The sequence below is a fragment of the Metarhizium acridum genome (genome assembly GCF_019434415.1).
Source record: "Metarhizium acridum strain ARSEF 324 chromosome Unknown scaffold_1, whole genome shotgun sequence".
Lineage (NCBI taxonomy): Eukaryota > Fungi > Ascomycota > Sordariomycetes > Hypocreales > Clavicipitaceae > Metarhizium > Metarhizium acridum.
In genome coordinates this window covers 2,657,156-2,677,006 of record NW_027094015.1, presented here as the reverse complement: position 1 = coordinate 2,677,006, position 19,851 = coordinate 2,657,156, and the positions used below count along the sequence as shown (strand labels likewise).

The 19,851-nt window shown below is 51.9% G+C and overlaps 7 protein-coding genes across 8 annotated transcripts; 5 read left to right on the top strand and 2 right to left on the bottom strand.

Annotated features, from left to right (window-relative positions):
• Positions 1-85: 85 nt before the first annotated feature.
• Positions 86-835, bottom strand: J3458_000756 (uncharacterized protein; the record flags this gene model as incomplete). Its single annotated transcript, XM_066116319.1, has 1 exon — positions 86-835. One exon carries the CDS (start codon positions 833-835, stop codon positions 86-88), a length of 750 nt encoding a protein of 249 aa, XP_065978201.1.
• Position 836: 1 nt separating this feature from the next.
• J3458_000755 (uncharacterized protein) lies at positions 837-2,635 on the bottom strand. Its single transcript, XM_007812888.2, has 2 exons — positions 2,429-2,635; positions 837-2,366 (listed from the first exon to the last, which is right to left on the bottom strand). The coding sequence occupies exons 1-2, from the start codon at positions 2,615-2,617 to the stop codon at positions 1,215-1,217; spliced, it is 1,341 nt and encodes a 446-aa protein (XP_007811079.1). The 5' UTR covers positions 2,618-2,635; the 3' UTR covers positions 837-1,214.
• A 348-nt stretch (positions 2,636-2,983) lies between these two features.
• Positions 2,984-3,616, top strand: J3458_000754 (uncharacterized protein; the record flags this gene model as incomplete). The annotated part of the gene is made up of 2 exons (XM_007812887.2): positions 2,984-3,074; positions 3,144-3,616. 2 exons carry the CDS (start codon positions 2,984-2,986, stop codon positions 3,614-3,616), a joined length of 564 nt encoding a protein of 187 aa, XP_007811078.2.
• A 2,958-nt stretch (positions 3,617-6,574) lies between these two features.
• MIC33 (putative mitochondrial 2-oxoglutarate/malate carrier protein) lies at positions 6,575-9,461 on the top strand. 2 transcript variants are annotated; one of them, XM_007812886.2, is made up of 3 exons: positions 6,575-7,271; positions 7,710-8,761; positions 8,818-9,461. In XM_007812886.2, exons 2-3 carry the CDS (start codon positions 7,809-7,811, stop codon positions 8,864-8,866), a joined length of 1,002 nt encoding a protein of 333 aa, XP_007811077.2. In that variant the 5' UTR covers positions 6,575-7,271; positions 7,710-7,808; the 3' UTR covers positions 8,867-9,461. The 2 variants fall into 2 exon arrangements, with proteins under 2 accessions (XP_007811077.2, XP_065978200.1); XM_066116318.1 differs by having other exon boundaries at positions 7,710-9,461.
• Positions 9,462-9,684: 223 nt separating this feature from the next.
• J3458_000752 (uncharacterized protein) lies at positions 9,685-13,214 on the top strand. The gene is made up of 2 exons (XM_007812885.2): positions 9,685-10,536; positions 10,596-13,214. Exons 1-2 carry the CDS (start codon positions 10,369-10,371, stop codon positions 12,234-12,236), a joined length of 1,809 nt encoding a protein of 602 aa, XP_007811076.2. The 5' UTR covers positions 9,685-10,368; the 3' UTR covers positions 12,237-13,214.
• A 414-nt stretch (positions 13,215-13,628) lies between these two features.
• J3458_000751 (uncharacterized protein) lies at positions 13,629-14,012 on the top strand (the record flags this gene model as incomplete). Its single annotated transcript, XM_066116317.1, has 1 exon — positions 13,629-14,012. One exon carries the CDS (start codon positions 13,629-13,631, stop codon positions 14,010-14,012), a length of 384 nt encoding a protein of 127 aa, XP_065978199.1.
• A 958-nt stretch (positions 14,013-14,970) lies between these two features.
• Positions 14,971-19,438, top strand: J3458_000750 (uncharacterized protein). Its single transcript, XM_007812884.2, has one exon. It carries the CDS (start codon positions 15,022-15,024, stop codon positions 19,129-19,131), a length of 4,110 nt encoding a protein of 1,369 aa, XP_007811075.2. The 5' UTR covers positions 14,971-15,021; the 3' UTR covers positions 19,132-19,438.
• The last annotated feature ends 413 nt before the right edge of the window (positions 19,439-19,851 follow it).

Sequence of the window (19,851 nt, the reverse complement as noted above, 5' to 3'; positions counted from 1 at the left end):
GCTTGTGAAAAGTGAGGTTCGATGACAGTGATTCCAATGGGTTTATAAGGTACCTTGCTGTCGTTTCTTCGGGGGTCAGAGTACCTTAATATTGACTAGACTTGAATATAGGCTGCCTTTGTATGCGTTTATGAGTTGAAGATTTGTTGGATGTCTTTGCAGACGACCTGGAACGCGATGGCCTGTCAGCGCCAGACGATATATTTTCTGCCCACACTATCTCGGATACGCTCCCACGAGACAATATAGTAGTTGTTGTTGACAAGTCATCTTTCAAATAACCCGCAGATAGTTCTGTGCTATCCCAATTCGTGTGGGCGAAGAACGTCTTTGGCACACTAATGGTGGTTGCGGGTTCAGCGACGGCAGAGAGGCGCGGGGTGATGGAATTTCTGTTGCTATCGAATTCTGGAAGCATGGGACCGCTCTGACCTGGATTTCGATCTGAAATAGTCTCATGTTTGATGCTGTCTTGGTATGCTGCCTCCTGTTGAAACGTATGGAGGACTATCTTCACAACTTCTCTGATGTCGGTTTTGTTGACAAAGTAAAGATGATTTCCATCGTCGACTTGAATCTCTGATTCACCGCCAAGCGTTACGGATGCGTGATGAAGCCGTCTAGGTTTTAGATGGTCCTGGATTTTGGTTTCCGCTTGCTTCACGACGTTTTGGTAGCGGACACAGTCGCCAAATGCAGATGAACCGGACGCCTGGTAGATTAACGAGCCTGATGGACCATACTGGGGGACTTTTTGATCACCTGAAGCTCCATGATAGATATTCGAACAGTGATTGTGATAGTCTCGCGGGCCATTATCTTTGCTAGGCCCCATTGCTTTGTTTTGCTTGGAATTCGTCTGCTGGAATGCCGCGAAGGGCAAATAGCCTTTTAGGTTCTGCGTGAATCAAGATCGTCTCGGCCGGATCTTAACGTCAAGCGATCGAGTAAACTCCATAGGTACAAGAATTTATTTTGTGGTGGGATATATTTTGATCTCGTTGGAGAACCGTTGTCTCAAGACATGATCTGGCACGACGGCAACGTGCCACCTCCGCTCCTTCCAGCTCTTGATCGTTGCACACAAAGGGAGGGAACAGCTTTCAGCCTCGGAAGACTACTTGAGTACCTAGGTAGTTTATGCATGCGCATTGTTCACATGAAAGTTTGACCTATGCGAGTATTGTTCTAGACATTGTCTGGCGCCGTTTACGCTAGTCGAATACGACCTTTGAACCAGCGAACGCTATCGCCTTTTGTGACTCTTTTGCCTTTCTTCTCGCCTCCCAGCTTGGATGCAATTTCCCTTCGTCATCTCTTTTTGCAACGGGCGCAGGCGCACTATCACCTCTTATGCCGTTCCTTGCAACAGGGTTTTGTATCCCTTTCTTCCAAGGCGTCCTTCGGCCCTGATCCTCAGCATCAACAGCACCCCGACGCATGTCCCAACCAGAGTCTCGGCCACTTTTCTTCTGTGGCTTCTGTAAATGTTTAGCTCCAGAGCCGTATTTCTGCTCCCAAATAGCCTGGCGCGCACGTTGTCCACGGCGATTCTTTGGTTTAGCTTCTTCAATGTCGGAAGCAGACTCAGACCCTGAAATATAGCCACCCATGAGCGATGGAAGGAATGTTGAATCCCTGACGGGGCCCGTCTTAGCGGACGCCTTTTTATCCTTCTTCTGCTTTTTCTCAGGAGGAGGAGACAGAGATTGAGACGAGGCCTGCGATGCAGATTCCGCTTCAGACTCTTCCCCAGAGCCAGATCCCGAAATATCATCCAAGTTGACCGTTTCCCTGCCTCGAAACTGGGCATACTTGTCGCTATTCCAATCGTCCTCTTCATCAGATGAGCTTCCAAGCAAGCCATCAAGCCTATCAAACTCAGTCACCTCCTTCGCCTCAGCATCGCTGTCAAGTTCCTGTTCCTCAACCACTGAGCCAGGATCGTCCACATCCGTACTAAACCCCTCGAATTCGGACTCTTCATCCAACTCATCCGCCGGGTTTTCACTAGAGACCGCAGATTTGGTTTCGTCGTGCAGCTTCTCCGCCCGAGCCGAAGGCTGCTCCTCCCGGCCTTCCCCTTCCTTTTTGTTTTTGCGTATCCGCTTGTCGTTCTCAGGAACAGGAACATTTAACACACTGCAGACAGCCTTGACGGCTCGGCCCACGGCCTGCTTCACCGGTTCACGATTATAAAGCCCGCTCGTGACATTATGGAGCGCTGCTTGTTCATCTTCTGGTAAGTCGGGCTTCGATACTCCTCGCCGGAGCTCTTCAGGAAGGTCTGGTGAAGAGGCGATAGACTTGATCTTGAGAAGCGACAAATGCAGGTGCGCGCGAGCGGTTTGATGTAGATCGAGAGACTAGCCGCACATGAGCATTAGTTCTATAATATGGCACTTTAGGAGCTTCTCCAGGCACTCACCTTGAGAACTACAATTTCTCTTTCTAGACGATGGACCTTGTCCTGTGTGATGCCCGGGTCTCGCAGTCTCTTGCTAAGCCGTTGCCTCTCAAAGCCCTTTGACGCCTTCAAGGCTCTGAACACTTCATCCTGGTACTTGCCAAGTACATCATGTAAGCTCGTTTGGCCGCTGCGCTTTCGTTTCGGCATGTCGTCAGTTAAACCGCCTGTTATGCAACATTCACCATGAACTAGCACCACTACGGAAGCGCGAACAAAAAAAATTATGGTGTGGATAAAATACAGACACTGTGACTGGGCCTTGTGTTATCGGCGCTATCGCGCCTTAAAATACAGTGCGAGTATTGTCGCGCCCTGTGACATCATGGCGACATAGCTAAGCGGAATTCAGCGGAATTCTTTAGTTCCGTACTATTAATAATTACCATTGCCGGGGGCGGGGGATGGGGATATTCATTCAAGAAACGCCCATATTTTGCGGCATTCACCGTACAAAATATCAAAACTTCACTTCTAAGCGAGGTAGAGTCGCTTTGCTTCAGCCAGACAGCCGACATGTCTTCCCAACCTGATAACGCGTCCCTTTCAGCCCTAGACTTGTTCAGCGTGGACGGTCTCGTTGCATTTATCACCGGAGCTGGGACAGGTGAGGCACGGGCCTGTCAATACTTGAATTTTAAAACATGAACTTGGCAGTCTAACTGCGGTATCACAGGTATCGGGCTTATGTTTGCCAAGGCACTGGTCAAGAATGGTGCTGCCAAGGTATATATTGCAGGTAGACGGCTAGAGGTTCTTGAAAAGGCCGCTTCATCCGTTGGACCAAATGTAATTCCCGTACAATGCGATGTTACATCCAAGGAGAGTCTTCGGGAAGCGGTGAAGTTGGTCGAAAAGGACTCGGGATACCTGAACCTTCTGATTTGCAACTCTGGCATTACCGGTCCATCAGCTCCGGCCGTGACTTCTGAAACGACTCTGGAGGAGTGGGCAGACGGCAACTTTTCTCGGGACGTAAACGAGTACGTCGATACGTTCGCCGTCAACACGGTTGCAGTATGGTACACCACCATGGCGTTCTTGAAGCTGCTTGGCCAGGGGAACGAGAAGAAGAATGTCACACAACAGTCCCAGGTAGTCATTACCAGCTCGATTGCCGGTTTCAACAAGACTTCCACTGCCGGTTAGGGCTTATGGACAGTCAAAGACGGCGGCGATCCTGGCATCGAAACAGCTTGCTACGGCTTTGCCCCGATGGAACATACGGTGAGTCTTTGATGCTCGGCGACTGCCGTTATTTCGTTCGATTTTTTTTTCCTGACGTATTCCTCGTATTTGATGTGAAGGGCAAATTGTATTGCCCCTGGAAGTAAGTGTTCCCGGCCATGAATATGGACCTCCGACTGGGTTCGCTCGGATATCGAGACTGACTAGTTTCGTCTAGTATTCCCGAGTGAAATGACGGAGTTCGCCATCCAACAATACAGGGGTGAAGCAGGAGGATACGGCGTAGTTCCGACCACAATGATTCCCTTGGGAAGGCTTGGCGAAGAGGCAGACATGGCTGGAACTATCCTGTATCTGGCATCAAAAGCGGGCTCATACTGCAATGGCGTCGTCGTAGTCCTGGACGGAGGACGTCTGAACACGTTTCCATCGATCAATTAGAGGGACTGTATGTATGATGTCTCTTTGGAAATTTTGTACCTCTTATCTGCGCTTAATTATCCACTAGGCAATATGGCAAGGGATATCGCGGATGCAGAGTTGGGGCCTACAAGGATGCGAAGCAGCAGGGCCCGCAACTAAGGCCAAGGGGTTGGGCAAAGGACAATGTCGAGTTGAGTAAAACATGGTCTCTTATTGAACAAAACGAACACCATCACATCCTTGTACCAACACACGTGGGTCCGGAGGCGAGTGTTGTGATGTTGAAGCCGTCGGAGATTCGACAAGGCTGGATCGGCCACCGGCGGCATTGGCGCTGTTAAGCCGCAGCCCAACACCCTGAAGAGGCGGCTGATGATGTGTGAGCTGTGATATTACTCGATTGCAAGTACGATATGCTTTTTGCGCATGGCCATAGATCCACAGACGTAGTTGAAGCGATTGTCAAGGAAGCAAGGCGTCGGGAGCGCACAGTCAACTTGGACTCCGAACTCGGGACAGGAATACAACGTGGCATTTCTGTAGCCCAGTCATATTACTGCAATTACAAAATTACCATGGGAAATTTGGTGGTCTGTTGTAGCCCCGTCGACGCGAGGTGCAAAACTTGGGCATGTCGGTTCGGAAGAAGTCGGCCAGGCCACAGCCGACGGACGTCTTGGTGGTGAATCGCTCGGGAATCAGACCGGTCATGATAAGGTTGCTCAAGCAAGGTGTAGCCAAACGCTGCCTCCGCATTCCCGATACAATTTCCGGCGACAGAGACACGGCGTGATTTTGCTTTCCGATGGTTGTTGATTGTCCGTCGTGGGCCGGGCCCTGCGCCTTGCTGTTGATGGAAATGGGCGATTTGACGGGCTAGCTCAACAAAAGAAGTGGGCCTAGAAATCCCAAGAGCCTAGAACCCTAGCAAACCTACCCGTCGATTCCTGGGCAGCTGCTTATTTGTCGCCAACGTCATTGGTGGTTCAGGTCTCAGGTGCTGGCAAAGCTTCTCCCTGTCGGATATCCACCAAGGAGCAGTGTTTCCGGCTCAAAACGCATGAGCATGCGCTGAGGCATGAAATTGGTTCAGTGCGAAATCGGATACCCTTGTGCAGCTTTTTTTTCTAAAGCAAAATAATAATAATAAACGTGTTGGTCATTTTCGAGTAGGGCACAGCGAGAGCCGAGGGTAGTGAAGCGTAAAGGTCCTGAACTGACTGGGTGTTCGAGGTACCCGACGTTCTTGGCATCATCGGACAGATGGATCCACTTCGGCAGCTTCTGACGGGCCCCAGCAAGATTGTCGGAGAGAGACTGGGCGGAGCCACTGGAGCTTCCATCTGCAGCGATGACCCCGCCTCTAGACGCCGGGAGTGCCACTGAACCATGCCGTCGTCAACGCAAATCAAACGCATGCCTGTACAAGAAGCAGTTACAGCGTAATCGACTCACCTGCCAGTCGGCATGGTAGCTGGTCAACATAGCCTGAAGCCAAAGGTCGACGCAGCCGGGGAGATGCGCGGCACGGCCGTGTGAAGCTGGCCATGGACCCGGCTGGGGACACGACGGGATGAGATGATGCAGGCCTGCAACGTTTCCTACTTTGCGCATGCCGTCTGGTGTAGTTACAATGATGGTGATTTCTCAGTACCAGTGTGCCCAATACTCATAACAATTGGCAATAATTTCAGACCAGAGCGTTGCTTTTAAATGCATGGGGCGTAGCGTCTTGATAGTATACGGTATGATAGTCTCTTACACCAAGTTTGATGCCAGCAATTGACTTCAACTGTTGGCTCATCCCCGCCAACGGACCGGGGGATGCCCTTTGAGATTCTACAATTACCGCCAGAAACGAGGGGAAATAGATGTTCAATATTCCACATGCACGCACGCCCCCGTTCTGATTATTACCTGAATCCTTTCTTGGACGGGACCCGGCTACGGGCGATGACGGAGCCAGCAAGTTCGTCCACCTCATGGGTCGTTGACCCCAACCTATTACATCCTATGTATCAATTGCCAAAATAACGCCTACTCCGTACCTTTCAACGCCGAGTATCAGCATCACTGAGCCAGTGCAGCCATGGCGGCACGACGCTACAGCATTTAAACCCCTCAGTTGGAATTGCAGGTGATACATCTCAGGTTGCCTAGACCGTCTCTGGTCAATCATTAACCTGATGTGTGACTGCAGGCCCAAAACACCTGGATCCGACCTACTTCTGGCAAGGTTCCAACGTCGGTCCAGGTTCGTGGTGGAGGGCGGGCAAATGGATGGAAATCAACTACTCCGTACGCCACAAGCCTCCATCCCATCCCATCCCATCCCACCGTCGATGCCAACAAAGTAAACTTGGGGGGGCGTGGTCCAACAAAACTCTCCGACTCTGTACACAGCTGCGTGTGACGCGTATTGCACCTTGGTCTCGCCGTTTGAATCTATTTATCCCCCTCATCCCCGCCCCTGAAGCTGCATATTCTCCAACCTCCCTTCTCTAAGTGCGATTGCTGTGCTGTTCGGCTTGTTCGGTCTTCTATCGGTGTTCCGTCATCGCATTTGCTTCTGCGCTCGCTTGTGTCCCTCTGCCCCGTGTGCAAGGCGTCAAGTTTCATTCAGGCTGCTGACCCCGGATTCTTTATTGACGTCGTCATTCGTCCAAGTAGGTCGAGCTGCGGCAGCTGTCAGTGTTACTTACACGACGACTCGCGTTCAATAAACATTGACGGCGCCGTACGACTCTTCTGTGGCTGTTGCCGGTGCGATTTCCTCCAAACTTAGGATTGCCCTCTTGAGTCCAAGTCATTTCACCCCCAAAACCAAAAGAAATAAAGAAGAAAATAGAGTCTGTTTAGGCCATTCTCAAGCGCACCAACCCAATTGCCGTTGGCGTCATTACCTTGGTTCTGGGTACTCGGTACATCGCAGGCAGGAGCAACCCCGCAAAACCATTTGCGTGCCGCCTCATCCCTCATTGTCTCTCGACTGCTTTCCCAGGTAAGAAACCTGCGACGACCCCGCCTCGCTTCCCGATAGTGGCTGCTCGCGTGCCCTCGGTTCCGCAGGACTCGACTTTGCTACAAATTCTCGCCTCTTCTCGACTGCTTCGTGTTTTCTGTTGGCATTCTGCTGCCATCTTGACTGCGCTTTGTATAAGTCTCGGCTTTACTCCTTTTCGCTCTGATCCTGGTAAGTCATTCCCCATATCATGGCTCTTCCGGACCCATATCGGCGAGAAACCCCAACACCAGCCAATGTCCGACGGCAAGCGGAGTCACTTCCGGATCCACCATCGCCGGCAGTAATGGAGCTCTTCCGACGGCAGGGAAGTTGGGCAATGCACGCAGACCTCGGTGAAGGGCCTGCTTACTTCTGCAATTGACGACCTTGCCTATCTTTTACTCCAAAAATGGTTGAGCGGTTCTTGTCAATGCAGAGCCGGATGCCGTCGGCATCAAGCGATGTTGTTTTGTGGCGGACTTCAGTCTATCCGCGGCATCACTGCCCCCTCCGTGACAAAAGCTGCTGCTGCAGAGAAATGATGTCCTGGCCTCACTCTTGACGAGCCACCCACCCTTCACATATACAGTGAAATTGCAATCTAACATGCGCGGTTATCGTTGTTAGCTTTTTCGGCTCACGACCCCGTGTCACGTCCCTCGACCTCAGAATTCTTCACATTTCGAAACCCTGGCCGTGACAGCCAGACTTCAAACAGACTCCGAAATGGCTGGCGGCTCACTGAAGCAAGCAGCTGAATCAGCCCGGAACAAGACTACTGAAGTCATGGGTGTAGCTAGGGCCGACGGAGCGGCTGTCGCTCACGATCTTCTGCACACCCCGTGGATGAGGGCAGCTCTTCCCTTCATCAATGGTGGCCTCAGTGGCATGGTCGCTACCACTGTCATCCAACCAGTGGACATGATCAAAGTCAGAATTCAACTTGCTGGCGAAGGCACTTCGGGCGGCCCCAAGCCCACTCCTATCGCGGTTGCTCGACAGATTGTTGCTAGTGGCAGGGTCCTTGACCTTTACACTGGTCTGTCTGCGGGTCTCCTGCGACAAGCGGTGTATACGACTGCCCGCTTGGGATTCTTCGACACTTTTATGGGTTCCCTGACGACTAGAGCCAAGAGCCAGGGTCGTGATGTCGGGTTTGGCGACAGGGCTACTGCTGGCTTGGCTGCAGGAGGTGTGGCCGCAATGTTCGGTAATCCCGCCGATCTGGCTCTTATCCGCATGCAGAGCGATGGCTTGAAGCCTCTAGCTGAAAGGAAGAACTACAAGTCTGTCATTGATGCTCTATCCTCAATTTCCAAGAGTGAGGGTGTTGGAGCCTTGTGGGCTGGCGCAGCACCAACTGTCGTCCGTGCCATGGCCCTCAACTTTGGACAGCTTGCCTTCTTTAGCGAAGCCAAGGCTCAACTCAAGAAGAATACCGATTTGTCAGCGCGAGCTCAAACACTAAGCGCTAGTGCTGTTGCCGGTTTCTTTGCCAGTTTCTTTAGTTTGCCATTCGATTTCGTCAAGACTCGACTGCAGAAGCAACAGAAGGGCCCCGATGGGAAGCTTCCCTATAAGAGCATGGCTGACTGCTTTACCAAGGTGGCCAGGCAAGAGGGCCTCTTACGATTCTATCGAGGCTTCGGTACATATTATGTCCGCATTGCCCCTCACGCGTAAGTCTATCCTGACATGATCCGTTGTTCCATGCATAGCTTCTGACACTTGACAGGATGGTGACTTTAATCGTTGCCGACTATCTGGGATGGTTGACTAAATAAATCAAGTTACTTTAACTTTGACCTCACGGCGTTAACAGGAAGGTGATGGCTTGTGTGCTTTTTTTTCCGTGGGATTTTCTGTCGAATACCAACACTCAAGTAGAGTTTCGTCCATGCGCGGATTTGTAGTTATTTGATCGATATATCTGCGAATTCGAATATCAAATAGATGATTAATTCGAACCATCAGACTTAGAACCAGTATTTTAAACTGGGACATGTCGGACAAAGTGTTGCGGAGTGAAGTTGAATGAGGGAGATTGGAGGTTGAAAATTACCTGGTGGGCCAACGGGATCCGGCTTTTTTGGCAGGGCCCACCAGACTTCTTTGGTCTGAGGGTGACGGGTCGTGTCGACCAAAAAACTCCGGTAAGTAACGTTAGTGGGAGGAGAGATAATGTCATTTTTGTAGTAAATAAGGAGAATATTTCGAACTAGCTCTGAATCTCGGCTGAGGTGCCAGGTCGCGGTTTGGTGGTTGATTTCCCGTCAGTCATTACACGGAAGACTGGGGCGGTTTGCTGATCTGGGACAGCAAAGTAGACGTCACAATGAAAGAAATCCAACTCAAGAGAGAGATATACTTGGATGGAAGCAATAAATATCGGGTTTTCTATATTTGCTGCTAATTGCCACGCAACTAATTTTCTGTGTATCGTCATAGAAGAAAAAGAAAAAATAGAATAAAATAAGGAACTAAGATAGTTGCGGCAAACGTAAATGCTTAGACGGCCACGTGATTTCGCGCCCCCGTTCGCGCTGATCATGACGCAACGAAGCTGTTTTCACGCTGCCCCGTTCACAAATCGTGAACATGCGTCTGCTGCTCAACTGCGACATCGGGCCTTAGGAAATATGCGACGTAAGAATGGTCGGAAGAAAGCGCACTGTACCCTCAAGGAGCTCTAGGCGAGGAACGGGCAGTGGAAACAACGATCAATCAGATATTTATCAGGCGATGCTGGCTGATGCCGGAGTGTCTGCGCCTGAACAGAGCTCGCCAGAACGCCCGTTGAAAAGAAGGCGCCCAGGACCTGCAGCAAATCCAAAGACCTCTGTCAGATCATTCAAGTGGACTAATCCAGGCGGATGCGCAATTGGATACACAGGAAAGCGACGATGAGGATGAAGATGTTGAATTTCAAGATGTAATACTACCAGTGCCAACAGTGCAGACTGTGGAGCTCGAGTCTGATGATGAGGATGAAGAAGAAGATGTACAATTTGAAGATGTTGATTTTTCTGCTCCTTTGGCGGATACAAAAACCAGTACTGAAGAATCGAACAACCTAGAACTCAATTTGACAGCTCACATCTCTGCTGCATCACCGTCGAAACGACCAGGCGAGCGACGCAAACCGATTTCTAAGGAAGAAAGGGAGCGTCGCGTGGATATACATAAAACCCATCTCCTTTGTCTTCTGTCGCACGTCGCACGCAGAAATCACTGGTGCAACGATGAACGAGTGCAGGAATCCCTGCGGCCACACTTGACTGACAAGATGGTTAATTATCTCAACCCGGGGTCTCATCTGCCGCAGTTTGGGCAGGCTGAGAGCTTGAAAAACGGCCTCAGACAGGCAGCCGATGTGTGGAAGGCCAAGTTTGAGATTACAGAGCGAGGGCTACGAAGAGCCCTTTGGGCCGAAGATGCGGGCCAGTTGCAAGATGTACGTTACTGCTACTACTGGTTTGTTTCCGACGAGAGTCTAACAGAGGGGGGACATAGTACGAGCCTGCGGAGGATCTGGATTCATGCCTAGACCGCGCTGACTTTCGCGAAGCGGCGAAGAAACTGCAGGGGTCAAGAGACGTTGGCGCACAACTTTACTGTGCTTTGTTGCGAAGCGTTGGTGTGCGGACAAGACTGGTGTGTTCGTTGCAGCCGTTGTCCTTTGCGCCCGGTGCCCCGACGTTGCCGAAGCCAAAGGTGGCGAAATCTGCTACTAAGACGACGCAAGTTGAACGAACGAAAGAAGCTCTGGCGAAATACGAAGCTCTCGCTGCAAGTGCTGGCCCAACGACTGGAACCGTTGGCGGCTCAAGTGCACGTCGAAGACTAGGCCACCCGAATGCCATGGCTTACAACTTTCAACCTAGACCTGCTGCTCCAAAAGAGCGGAGGGCATTCGAAGCGCCGATACGCATTCGCGAATCAGCTTATCCGGTCTACTGGGTAGAGGTATTGGATGCTGGACATCAAAAATGGCAGCCTGCTGACCCTGTGGTGACGCATACATTTTGGAAAACCAAAGCATTCGAGCCCCCGGTTAACGACAAAGAGAATTGTCTTGCTTATGTTGTCGCATTCGAAGCTGACGGGACGGCAAAGGACGTGACAAGGAGATATGCCAAGGCCTACACAGCCAAGACTCGCCGTTTGAGGGTTGAAACACCTCTTGACGACGGCGGGCGGTGGTGGCGTAATGCCCTAGAGCCCTTTCGACGACGGCATCCGACAGACCTGGACCAAATTGAAGAGAATGAGTTGACGGGTGCGGAAGCCCGAGAGCCGATGCCAAGAAATGTACAGGACTTTAAGGACCATCCTGTATTTGCGTTGGAGCGTCATATGAGGCGGCACGAAGTTCTCGTGCCTGAAGCCAAACCATCAGGAACAGTGAGTGCTGGAAGTCGCGGCCCTTTGGAAAAGATATACAGAAGAAGGGATGTTCGCATAGCCAGAAGCGCAGAGAAGTGGTACCGCATGGGGCGAGAAGTGAAGCCCAACGAAATACCAGCCAAGTGGTTACAAAAGAAGGCACGCCGCAAAGGATTTAGGGTTGACGACGGAGACGAAGCCGGCACGGACGACGACGCCGGCACGCCCATATACACATTCGAGCAAACGGAACTCTACGAAGCACCGGCGGTCCGCAACGGACGCGTACCCAAAAATAAGTTTGGCAATATTGACGCCTACGTGCCCAGCATGATACCTAAAGGAGCTGTGCACATTGTTCACGAGCACGCAGCCCGAGCTGCCTTCATAGTAGGCGTTGACTACGCACCAGCCCTGACTGGGTTCCAATTCAAAGGACGACAGGGGACGGCCGTTCTCAACGGAATCGTTGTTGCGAAAGAATTCGAGGCAGCCATTCGGTCTGTGATTGATGGGCTTGCAGACGTAGAGCAAGAGATGGAAGATGAACGCAAGAGACTAGCGGCGTTGAAGATGTGGAGAAGGCTTCTGATGGGATTGCGTATTCGGGAGAGGATATGGAGCGGAGTGGATGAGGAGGAGAGAAAAGAGGCCGATAGGGAGGCCGAGATGGAGGCGGAGCTGGCCAATGCGGAAAGCGACGTCACGGATGAGTTCAACATGGTTGTCGATGACGATGGTGAAGGCGGCGGGTTCATAATAGAGTAAGAACCATGATGATATAATGAAGATGCAAAACGACAACTGGCCTGATGAAGTGAGTGGTTCTGGCGGCGGAGATGACAGATTTTAGTAGGGGACTAATATTTCGCACGTCTATTATCGACACGCACAGAGATAAACATGGCAGCGCCTTGACCGACGCGTCATCTCGTTCGTCACATCAGAAGCACTCGGAGATTGTGACAGGGTTGCCTCGTCGATTTGAAGCATATATTGACGGCGGCTTGGCGCCCCGAACAATGTGTAATCAATCTGAAGCATGTATTGATGGCGGCTTGGCGCCCAGAACAATGTGTAATCAATCAGTCTGGTACTATGTGTGCTCCGTAGAGCCAGCACGGCAGTGCGTTTGGTTATAACTGGCAGCTGACAGGAACGGACAGGGCTGGGCGTGGTTTGGACGGAGCATTTTCGTCATTGACGTGAGGCCAGGTGGGGAAAGATGAAGTTCTCGAATTTGCATGGTTCGGGAAGTTTAATGGTCCCGAGTTGTCGCATTGAAGGACCCCTCTGGCTTGCCCCTTGGAGGGGCGAATTTCTGATGATGAAGAAACATTGCTGCGGGTTCTCAGAGGTGTTGTTATATTGTGGTGATTATCATTATTATCAGGCAGGCGTATCGTATTACTGCGGGATTCGCTTGATGAGCACCATGGCGTTATGCACAGAATTCGCGCCATCTATCTTGGGATTCGGGGATTTGTCTCGGCCACTTGGGCATGGATGGGTGAGACACACGATGAGCCAGGTCTGAGCTTCCGGTTTGGGATATTTTGGTCGATTTCGATTTCTAAAATCGTGGCCGGGACGACAAGTCCGCGTAGTGGCTGTTGTTGAAAACTGTGGGTTGGTGGCGGTGCCTTTGCGTCAAAAGCGCTTCAGTTGAGAGACGCGCGTGTTTCTTGGGATTGGAATTTGGCGATGCCACGAACAACAAACAATGCCGTCGGTCAGATGCCGCGCAGGGCAAGCATGATGATGATCCAGCTAAAACTCTAATTTGACCGACATGGGCTCTGAATTAGAGCGGACATTGACCAATCCCGTCGTGATGTAGCTGATTCGAGGTGGGTCCGGATTCCAGACTTCGAGGAACAAGGATGGATGGGGCGGGCAACAACCCAGGCAAGCAAACAAGTTGTTAGTTCACCAACTGCATACATACCCAGTCCGAGGTGCAATTCCGCACCTTGCTGCTGCGCCTTGTCAATTCATGCAGTATCATCTGCTCTCTCTCCCCTTTGCTCAGTCAATATCCAACTAATTACTCATGTCTCGCGACCCTGGAGACCGGGGCGTCAACCGAGTGCTTGGTTGGCCACGCTCGTTCAACCGAGGCTGTGCTTCAACAAGAACCACGACATTGACTGAATATTGATGTCCAAGTCTTGTGTCCCCAAGGCGCGGGCCGCTCACCGCAACACCAATCCAACTCTAATCCGACCAGACTCGTCTCCTCTTGGCCGCGAGCCCTCCTTGGTGACATCACGACCTCATCATAAAAGACCCCATCACGACCGACCACCTTGTTTGACCTGGCTGTCCCGTTCTGCATTCATCATTTGCGCTGTGCATCCATTTCAACGGTGCTGCCCACCATATATCGCCTGGCCCTTCACATTGCAATTGGTACACCGTCAGGCACCGCTTCTGGTCCCAACTACGACCGCCCTTGATTTTGACACCAAGGGCAAGCATGCTCAATTGCGGTTGCGCTACACACCCCAAGTACTCAAATATACGCTTGCTTCTGGCTACTAGTACATTTCCTTTCTGCCGGCCCCTGACCTGAATTATTCAGTCCTTTTCCCGCAGTTGGTGTTGTGCGGCGCGAGCTGATGTGACGACCCAAGTTATCCCACTCGACTCGAACCTGCAGGAAATGATATTCAGACCTCGCTCACGGGAAATCTCACCAACCATCTCCTTACCCATATTCCGCCGCATCTGCTGACCTCGTCGGCCGCCGCTGATCATGGTGATCAGAAAGCAGATATGGACTTTAATGTCCAAGAACTTCCGGACAGTGTTGTTTCGCCACAAGACAACTAGTCTCGTAATGGCCTTTCTTCTGCCCATCGTTCTAGCATCCTTCTTCAGCTTTGCCAAGAATCTCTTTGTCCCGCCTGCTAACTACGGTATCGGCCAAGTTCGTCCCATCATGCCCCTCCCCAAAGCCTTTAGCGTCGCCAAGGGCAGTGGGAGAACAAAGATTGCTCTTGTCAACAACGGATACACAGGGGGCGATATCGACCGTCTTCTGGACAAGATTGCCAATGATGTAACGACCGGCGTACCTGGCGCACCCATGGATGTTGTCAGAGTGAGCCGCGAGGACGACTTGGTCACGACTTGCCGTAGCACCTTGCGCGGAGTAACGACTTGCTTCTGCGCCGTTGTTATGCGCTCATCGCCAACCGAGGGCCCTGGCGGGTTTTGGAACTACACCATTCGAACTGACGCTGCCTTTTGGAGAGAGCCCGTCAAGTTTGACGTGCGCAAGTCGACCAACGTCGAGCAGGTGTACATTCTGCCCATGCAGAGGGCTGTCGATACCGTTATTGCCGCCTTCAATGGCTCCAGCTCGGATCCTTTGGCCAAAACCGAGGGGCTGCCCTTTGCCAACATGTCGCAAAGGGAACGAGATACAAAGGTCCGCCAGGCCTACCACAAGGCCATCGTCAACTTCATGGCCGTTGCCTTCATTGCCAACATCTTGTGGATCACGTACCACCTTACTGGCTTCGTCGCTACTGAACGCGAAAGTGGCATGTCGCAGCTTCTCGATGCCATGATGCCGACAGACAAGCCATGGAAGGCTCATGCTGTTCGCATCACTGCCCATCATTTGTCTTTTTCTATCATCTACGCTCCTGCATGGATAATCGGCTCCATCATTATCCGCTTTGGCGTCTTTGTAAACACCAGCGTCGTCATCGTCCTGTTGTTCAACTTGCTTTCCGGGCTTTCATTTGCATCCATGTCCATCCTCTTTGCTTCCTTCTTCAAAAAGGCTCAACTTAGCAGTATTACCGCCACCATCACCATCCTTCTCCTCGGTATCCTAGCCCAGGCTCTCACAAAGCCAACCATAGGCCCCGTTGCCACCCTGTCGGTGCTCTTTGCCCCTTGCAACTATGTCTACTTTTTCACATTCATGGCCAAGTTCGAGAAGTGGGACACTGCGGCCAATCTTGCAAAGAGCCCACCCATGAGCTCATGGGAGATGCCTGGCATCGTCTTTTTCGTCATTGCCATTGCTCAAATCTTTGTGTATCCCCTGCTCGGTGCCATGGTTGAAAGGAACCTCTACGGCACAACCACAGAGGGGCGCAAGATTCAACTTCAAGGGGGCGGCGAGAGCTCTCTGGTCGAGAATGCCGTTGAACTGGACAGGCTCACCAAGATTTACTACCCCAGCTTCTTCTCCAGCCTGTTCTGTTCCAGGTTAAAGCCCCGCGAGCCTGTGGTGGCCGTGAATGAGCTCAGCCTCCAAGCAGGTCGAGGTCAGATTGTCGCCCTGCTCGGAGCAAATGGAAGTGGCAAGAGTACCACTCTAGATGCCATCGCAGGTCTGCACAAGCTGACTAGCGGTTCCATCTCTATCGATGGTAGGGGCGGACTTGGTATTGCACCGCAGAAAAATGTCCTTTGGGACGATCTAACTGTCCAGGAACATCTTGTCACCTTCAACAGATTAAAGGCCCCAGACGCTCCCGCTTCCAATGATGATATTTTAGAACTCATCAGGTCGATTGACTTGTTCCCCAAACGCCATGCTCTAGCCAAAACCCTGTCTGGCGGTCAGAAACGAAAGTTGCAGCTGGGGATGATGTTGACTGGTGGAAGTGCGGTTTGCTGTGTTGATGAAGTCAGCAGTGGGTTGGACCCCTTATCTCGACGGAAAATCTGGGATATTCTTCTGGCAGAACGAGGAAGACGCACCCTGATTCTCACAACCCACTTCTTGGATGAGGCAGATCTCCTTGCTGACCACATTGCTATCCTGTCCAGGGGGACTCTCCGCGCTGAAGGCTCATCTGTGGAACTGAAAGACAGGTTTGGCAGCGGGTACCGTGTTCATGTGCGAGAGGACACTGACACAACACACTTGCCTAGCATTCCAGGAGTCCGGAAGAAGCAAGCATTTGATTTGGTTACCTATGTGGCACCCTCATCGAATCTGGCTGCTCAAGTCATAAAGTCTCTAGAGGAAACCGGCATCACTCAGTATCGCTTTTCCGGCCCAACGATTGAGGATGTATTCCTCCAGCTTGCCGAGGAAATCAAAGATGAAGAGGCGTTTAAAAACATCAGTGCAGGCGTCCTTAGAGAAGTGGATAGTGCAAATGAAAAGGACCTATCTTCTTCCAATGGGAGCTCCACGCTTCAAGGTTTGAAGCTGCTCGATGGTCAGCGAGTTGGCTACGTCAAGCAAGCCATGATTCTCTACAGAAAGCGTCTTACTGTGCTTAAGCGTACTTGGATATTGTATCTCATCGCGTTTCTTCTGCCCATTTTCGCCGCTGGTCTCACGGCTCTCTATGTCAGGGGCAAGAAACAAGTCGGTTGCACACCTGCTGAACAAGACTCCTCTTTTGGAACCGAGGACGCCTTTACCCAAGTCAAGAACAACACCAAGATTGTTTTCCTGGCCGGTCCAACTTCCAAGCTCTCCATCACAACTGTGAACAGTTTGCTGCAGCCAATACTCAATGGTTCGAGACGTGGTGCTTCTGTGGGCTCCGCCGCTTTGCAGAATCTTAAACTGGTTGATACCTTTGATTCCTGGAAGCAGCATATCAATGACGAGTTTCGCAACATCACCACGGCGGTGTGGCTCGGAGACGAAAACTCCAATCCCGCTGTCGGCTGGGTAGCCAACTTGTTCATTACCAGCTCAATCACTGCCCAGCAGCTCCTCGACGTCTTCCTTACCAACACAACCATCGCCACAACCTGGTCGTCGTTCGACGTGCCCTTCAACCCCGGTATTGGCGATGCCCTAAGTCTTGTCATTTACATGGGCCTGGCGCTGTCTTGTTATCCCGCATTCTTCGCTCTTTACCCGAGCAATGAGCGAAGGCGATTTGTGCGCGCTCTGCAGTATTCCAACGGTGTTCGACCATTCCCGCTCTGGGGAGCCTACCTCTTGTTCGACTTTACCGTCGCCGTCATTTCTACAGCACTCCTAACTGCATTGTGGGCTGGCATGTCCGACGTCTGGTATCATCTGGAATATGTCTTTGTTGTCTTTTTCCTGTACGGGCTTGCGTCGATCCTATACTCGTACTTTATCTCCCTGTTCACCAAATCCCAGCTGGCCACTTTTGCTTGGGCGGCGGCCTCGCAAGCAGTCTTCTTTTTCGGTTATTTAATTTCATACATATGTGTAGTCACATATGTTCAGGTTGACCGCATTGACTCATCATTGCTCATATGCCACTTTGTCATCTCAGTCTTCTCGCCCATCGCGAACGCAACCAGAGCCATGTTTCTGGCGACAAATCTCTTCGCAACGGCCTGCGACGGCGAAAAAATATCAAAAACGCCTACGGGACTTGTCGAGTACGGCGGGCCCATGCTTTATCTGGTAATCCAGTGCCTCGTCCTCTTCGGCTTACTGCTGTGGTTCGACAGCGGCAACGTCGGCTCATCCGTCCGTGGTCTCTTCATCCGCAGCAAACCTGTCGCGGTTGCCGAGGAAGTGGGTGCAGAAACGGCCGACGACTTGACCCGAGTAACTAGCCCAGGGCAAATGGGGGATGGTCTTCGCGTTATACACCTGACAAAATCCTTCGGCAAGAACACGGCAGTGGACAATGTCAGCTTTGACATCAAGCGCGGCGAGGTGTTTGCCCTTTTGGGCCCCAACGGCGCCGGCAAGTCGACGACTATTTCTCTCATCCGGGGCGATATCAAGCCAAGCCGTAATGGCGGCGACATCTTGGTCGAGGATATGTCCGTCTCCAAAGACCTGGCCGCTGCACGAAGACATCTCGGCGTGTGTCCCCAAGTCGACGCCCTAGATCAGATGACTGTCCGGGAGCATCTTGAATTCTACGCCCGGATCCGCGGCATCCCCGACATCGAGCACAACGTCTCGGCAGTCTTGCAAGCCGTCGGCTTGGAGGCGTTTGCATCCCGCATGGGCTACGCCCTCTCGGGAGGAAACAAGCGCAAGCTCAGTCTGGGAATCGCGCTCATGGGCAATCCCACCGTGGTCCTCCTCGACGAGCCTTCGTCCGGCCTCGACGCCGCCGCCAAACGAATCATGTGGAAGACGCTCGCGGCCACCGTCCACGGCCGCTCCATCCTCCTCACAACCCACAGCATGGAGGAGGCAGACGCCCTCGCCGGACGAGCGGGCATCCTCTCACGCCGCATGCTCGCCCTCGGGACCCCAGACGATCTCCGCCGTCGCTTCGGCGACGTCCTCCACGTCCATCTCGTGTCCGGCACCGCCCCCCGAACCACCGACCAAGAAATGCAGCGCGTAGTCTCGTGGATCCAAACCCGCCTGCCGGCCGCCAACGTCGACACAAAGACGTACCACGGCCAGCTGCGCTTCTCCGTCTCCGCAAGCGAGGTGCTGGCCCTCCAAAACCAAACCGCCAACAGCAAACCGGAGGACATTACATCCCACGACAGCGACGTGGCGCATGCCGCCCGCCAAGGCAGCGCCATAGGCCAACTCATCGTCCTCCTGGAAGAGAATAAGAAGGTGCTGGGCCTAAGTCACTACAGCGTCAGTCCCACCACCCTGGACCAAGTCTTCTTGACCATTGTAGGCCAGCACAATGTCAAGGAAGAGAACTACGAAGAGAAGAAGCAGAGCAAGTGGGCCAAGATGATCAAGTCCAAGCATCTCAAGAAGTAAGGCCCGCGAATACCAACAAGATGTGTTTTTGTTTTGTGGGAAGGAGTCTCATACGGTGAACGGCGTTCAAGGTCTCACATCTCTGTTTTTGTGTCTTTTTTGTGTGTTTGTCTCAGATACCACGCACCGTCAGGATGGTGCCGCGTCTATTCGTGTATTTACGTCCCTGCATACTCCGTACAAAGGTACATATTGCGCCGGCGGCTTTTGCCTCATCACGCCTGTCGAGAAAAAAGTTCAAGCGACTTGGTTTGATTATTTGATAGCTTTTAGTCCAAGAGATAAATTCCACCCTTTTTCTTTTTCAATAGTCGACATTTCCATATACTCATGGTACGTTTTTCACGTGTGTTCCTCCATCTTGACGCGCCACCGCTCTGTAGTCGTTGATTGATTGGATTCTGCCAATATGTGCTGCGAAACCAACATGATGCTCTTCTTTGCTCACGGCGGTCAATTGACTGTCCTGGCGGAGTGCAAGGTACGAGCGCTCAGCTGGCTCTTTGGGCTCTAAGACCGACAATATTGTCTGCATGGTGCGTACAGCGTTCGGTCGTGGCATTTAGCATGATACTACAGTCAGATAGAATGTACAGCTTCACGACCGCCAAAGACTTTGTTTCGCGACACGAGTGCCCATCTTGTTTCTCACGACAAGGTGTCAAGGGCGCCATGCTTCTCCATTGTCAACTAGAACCACGCACCCTGAACGGCATTCTC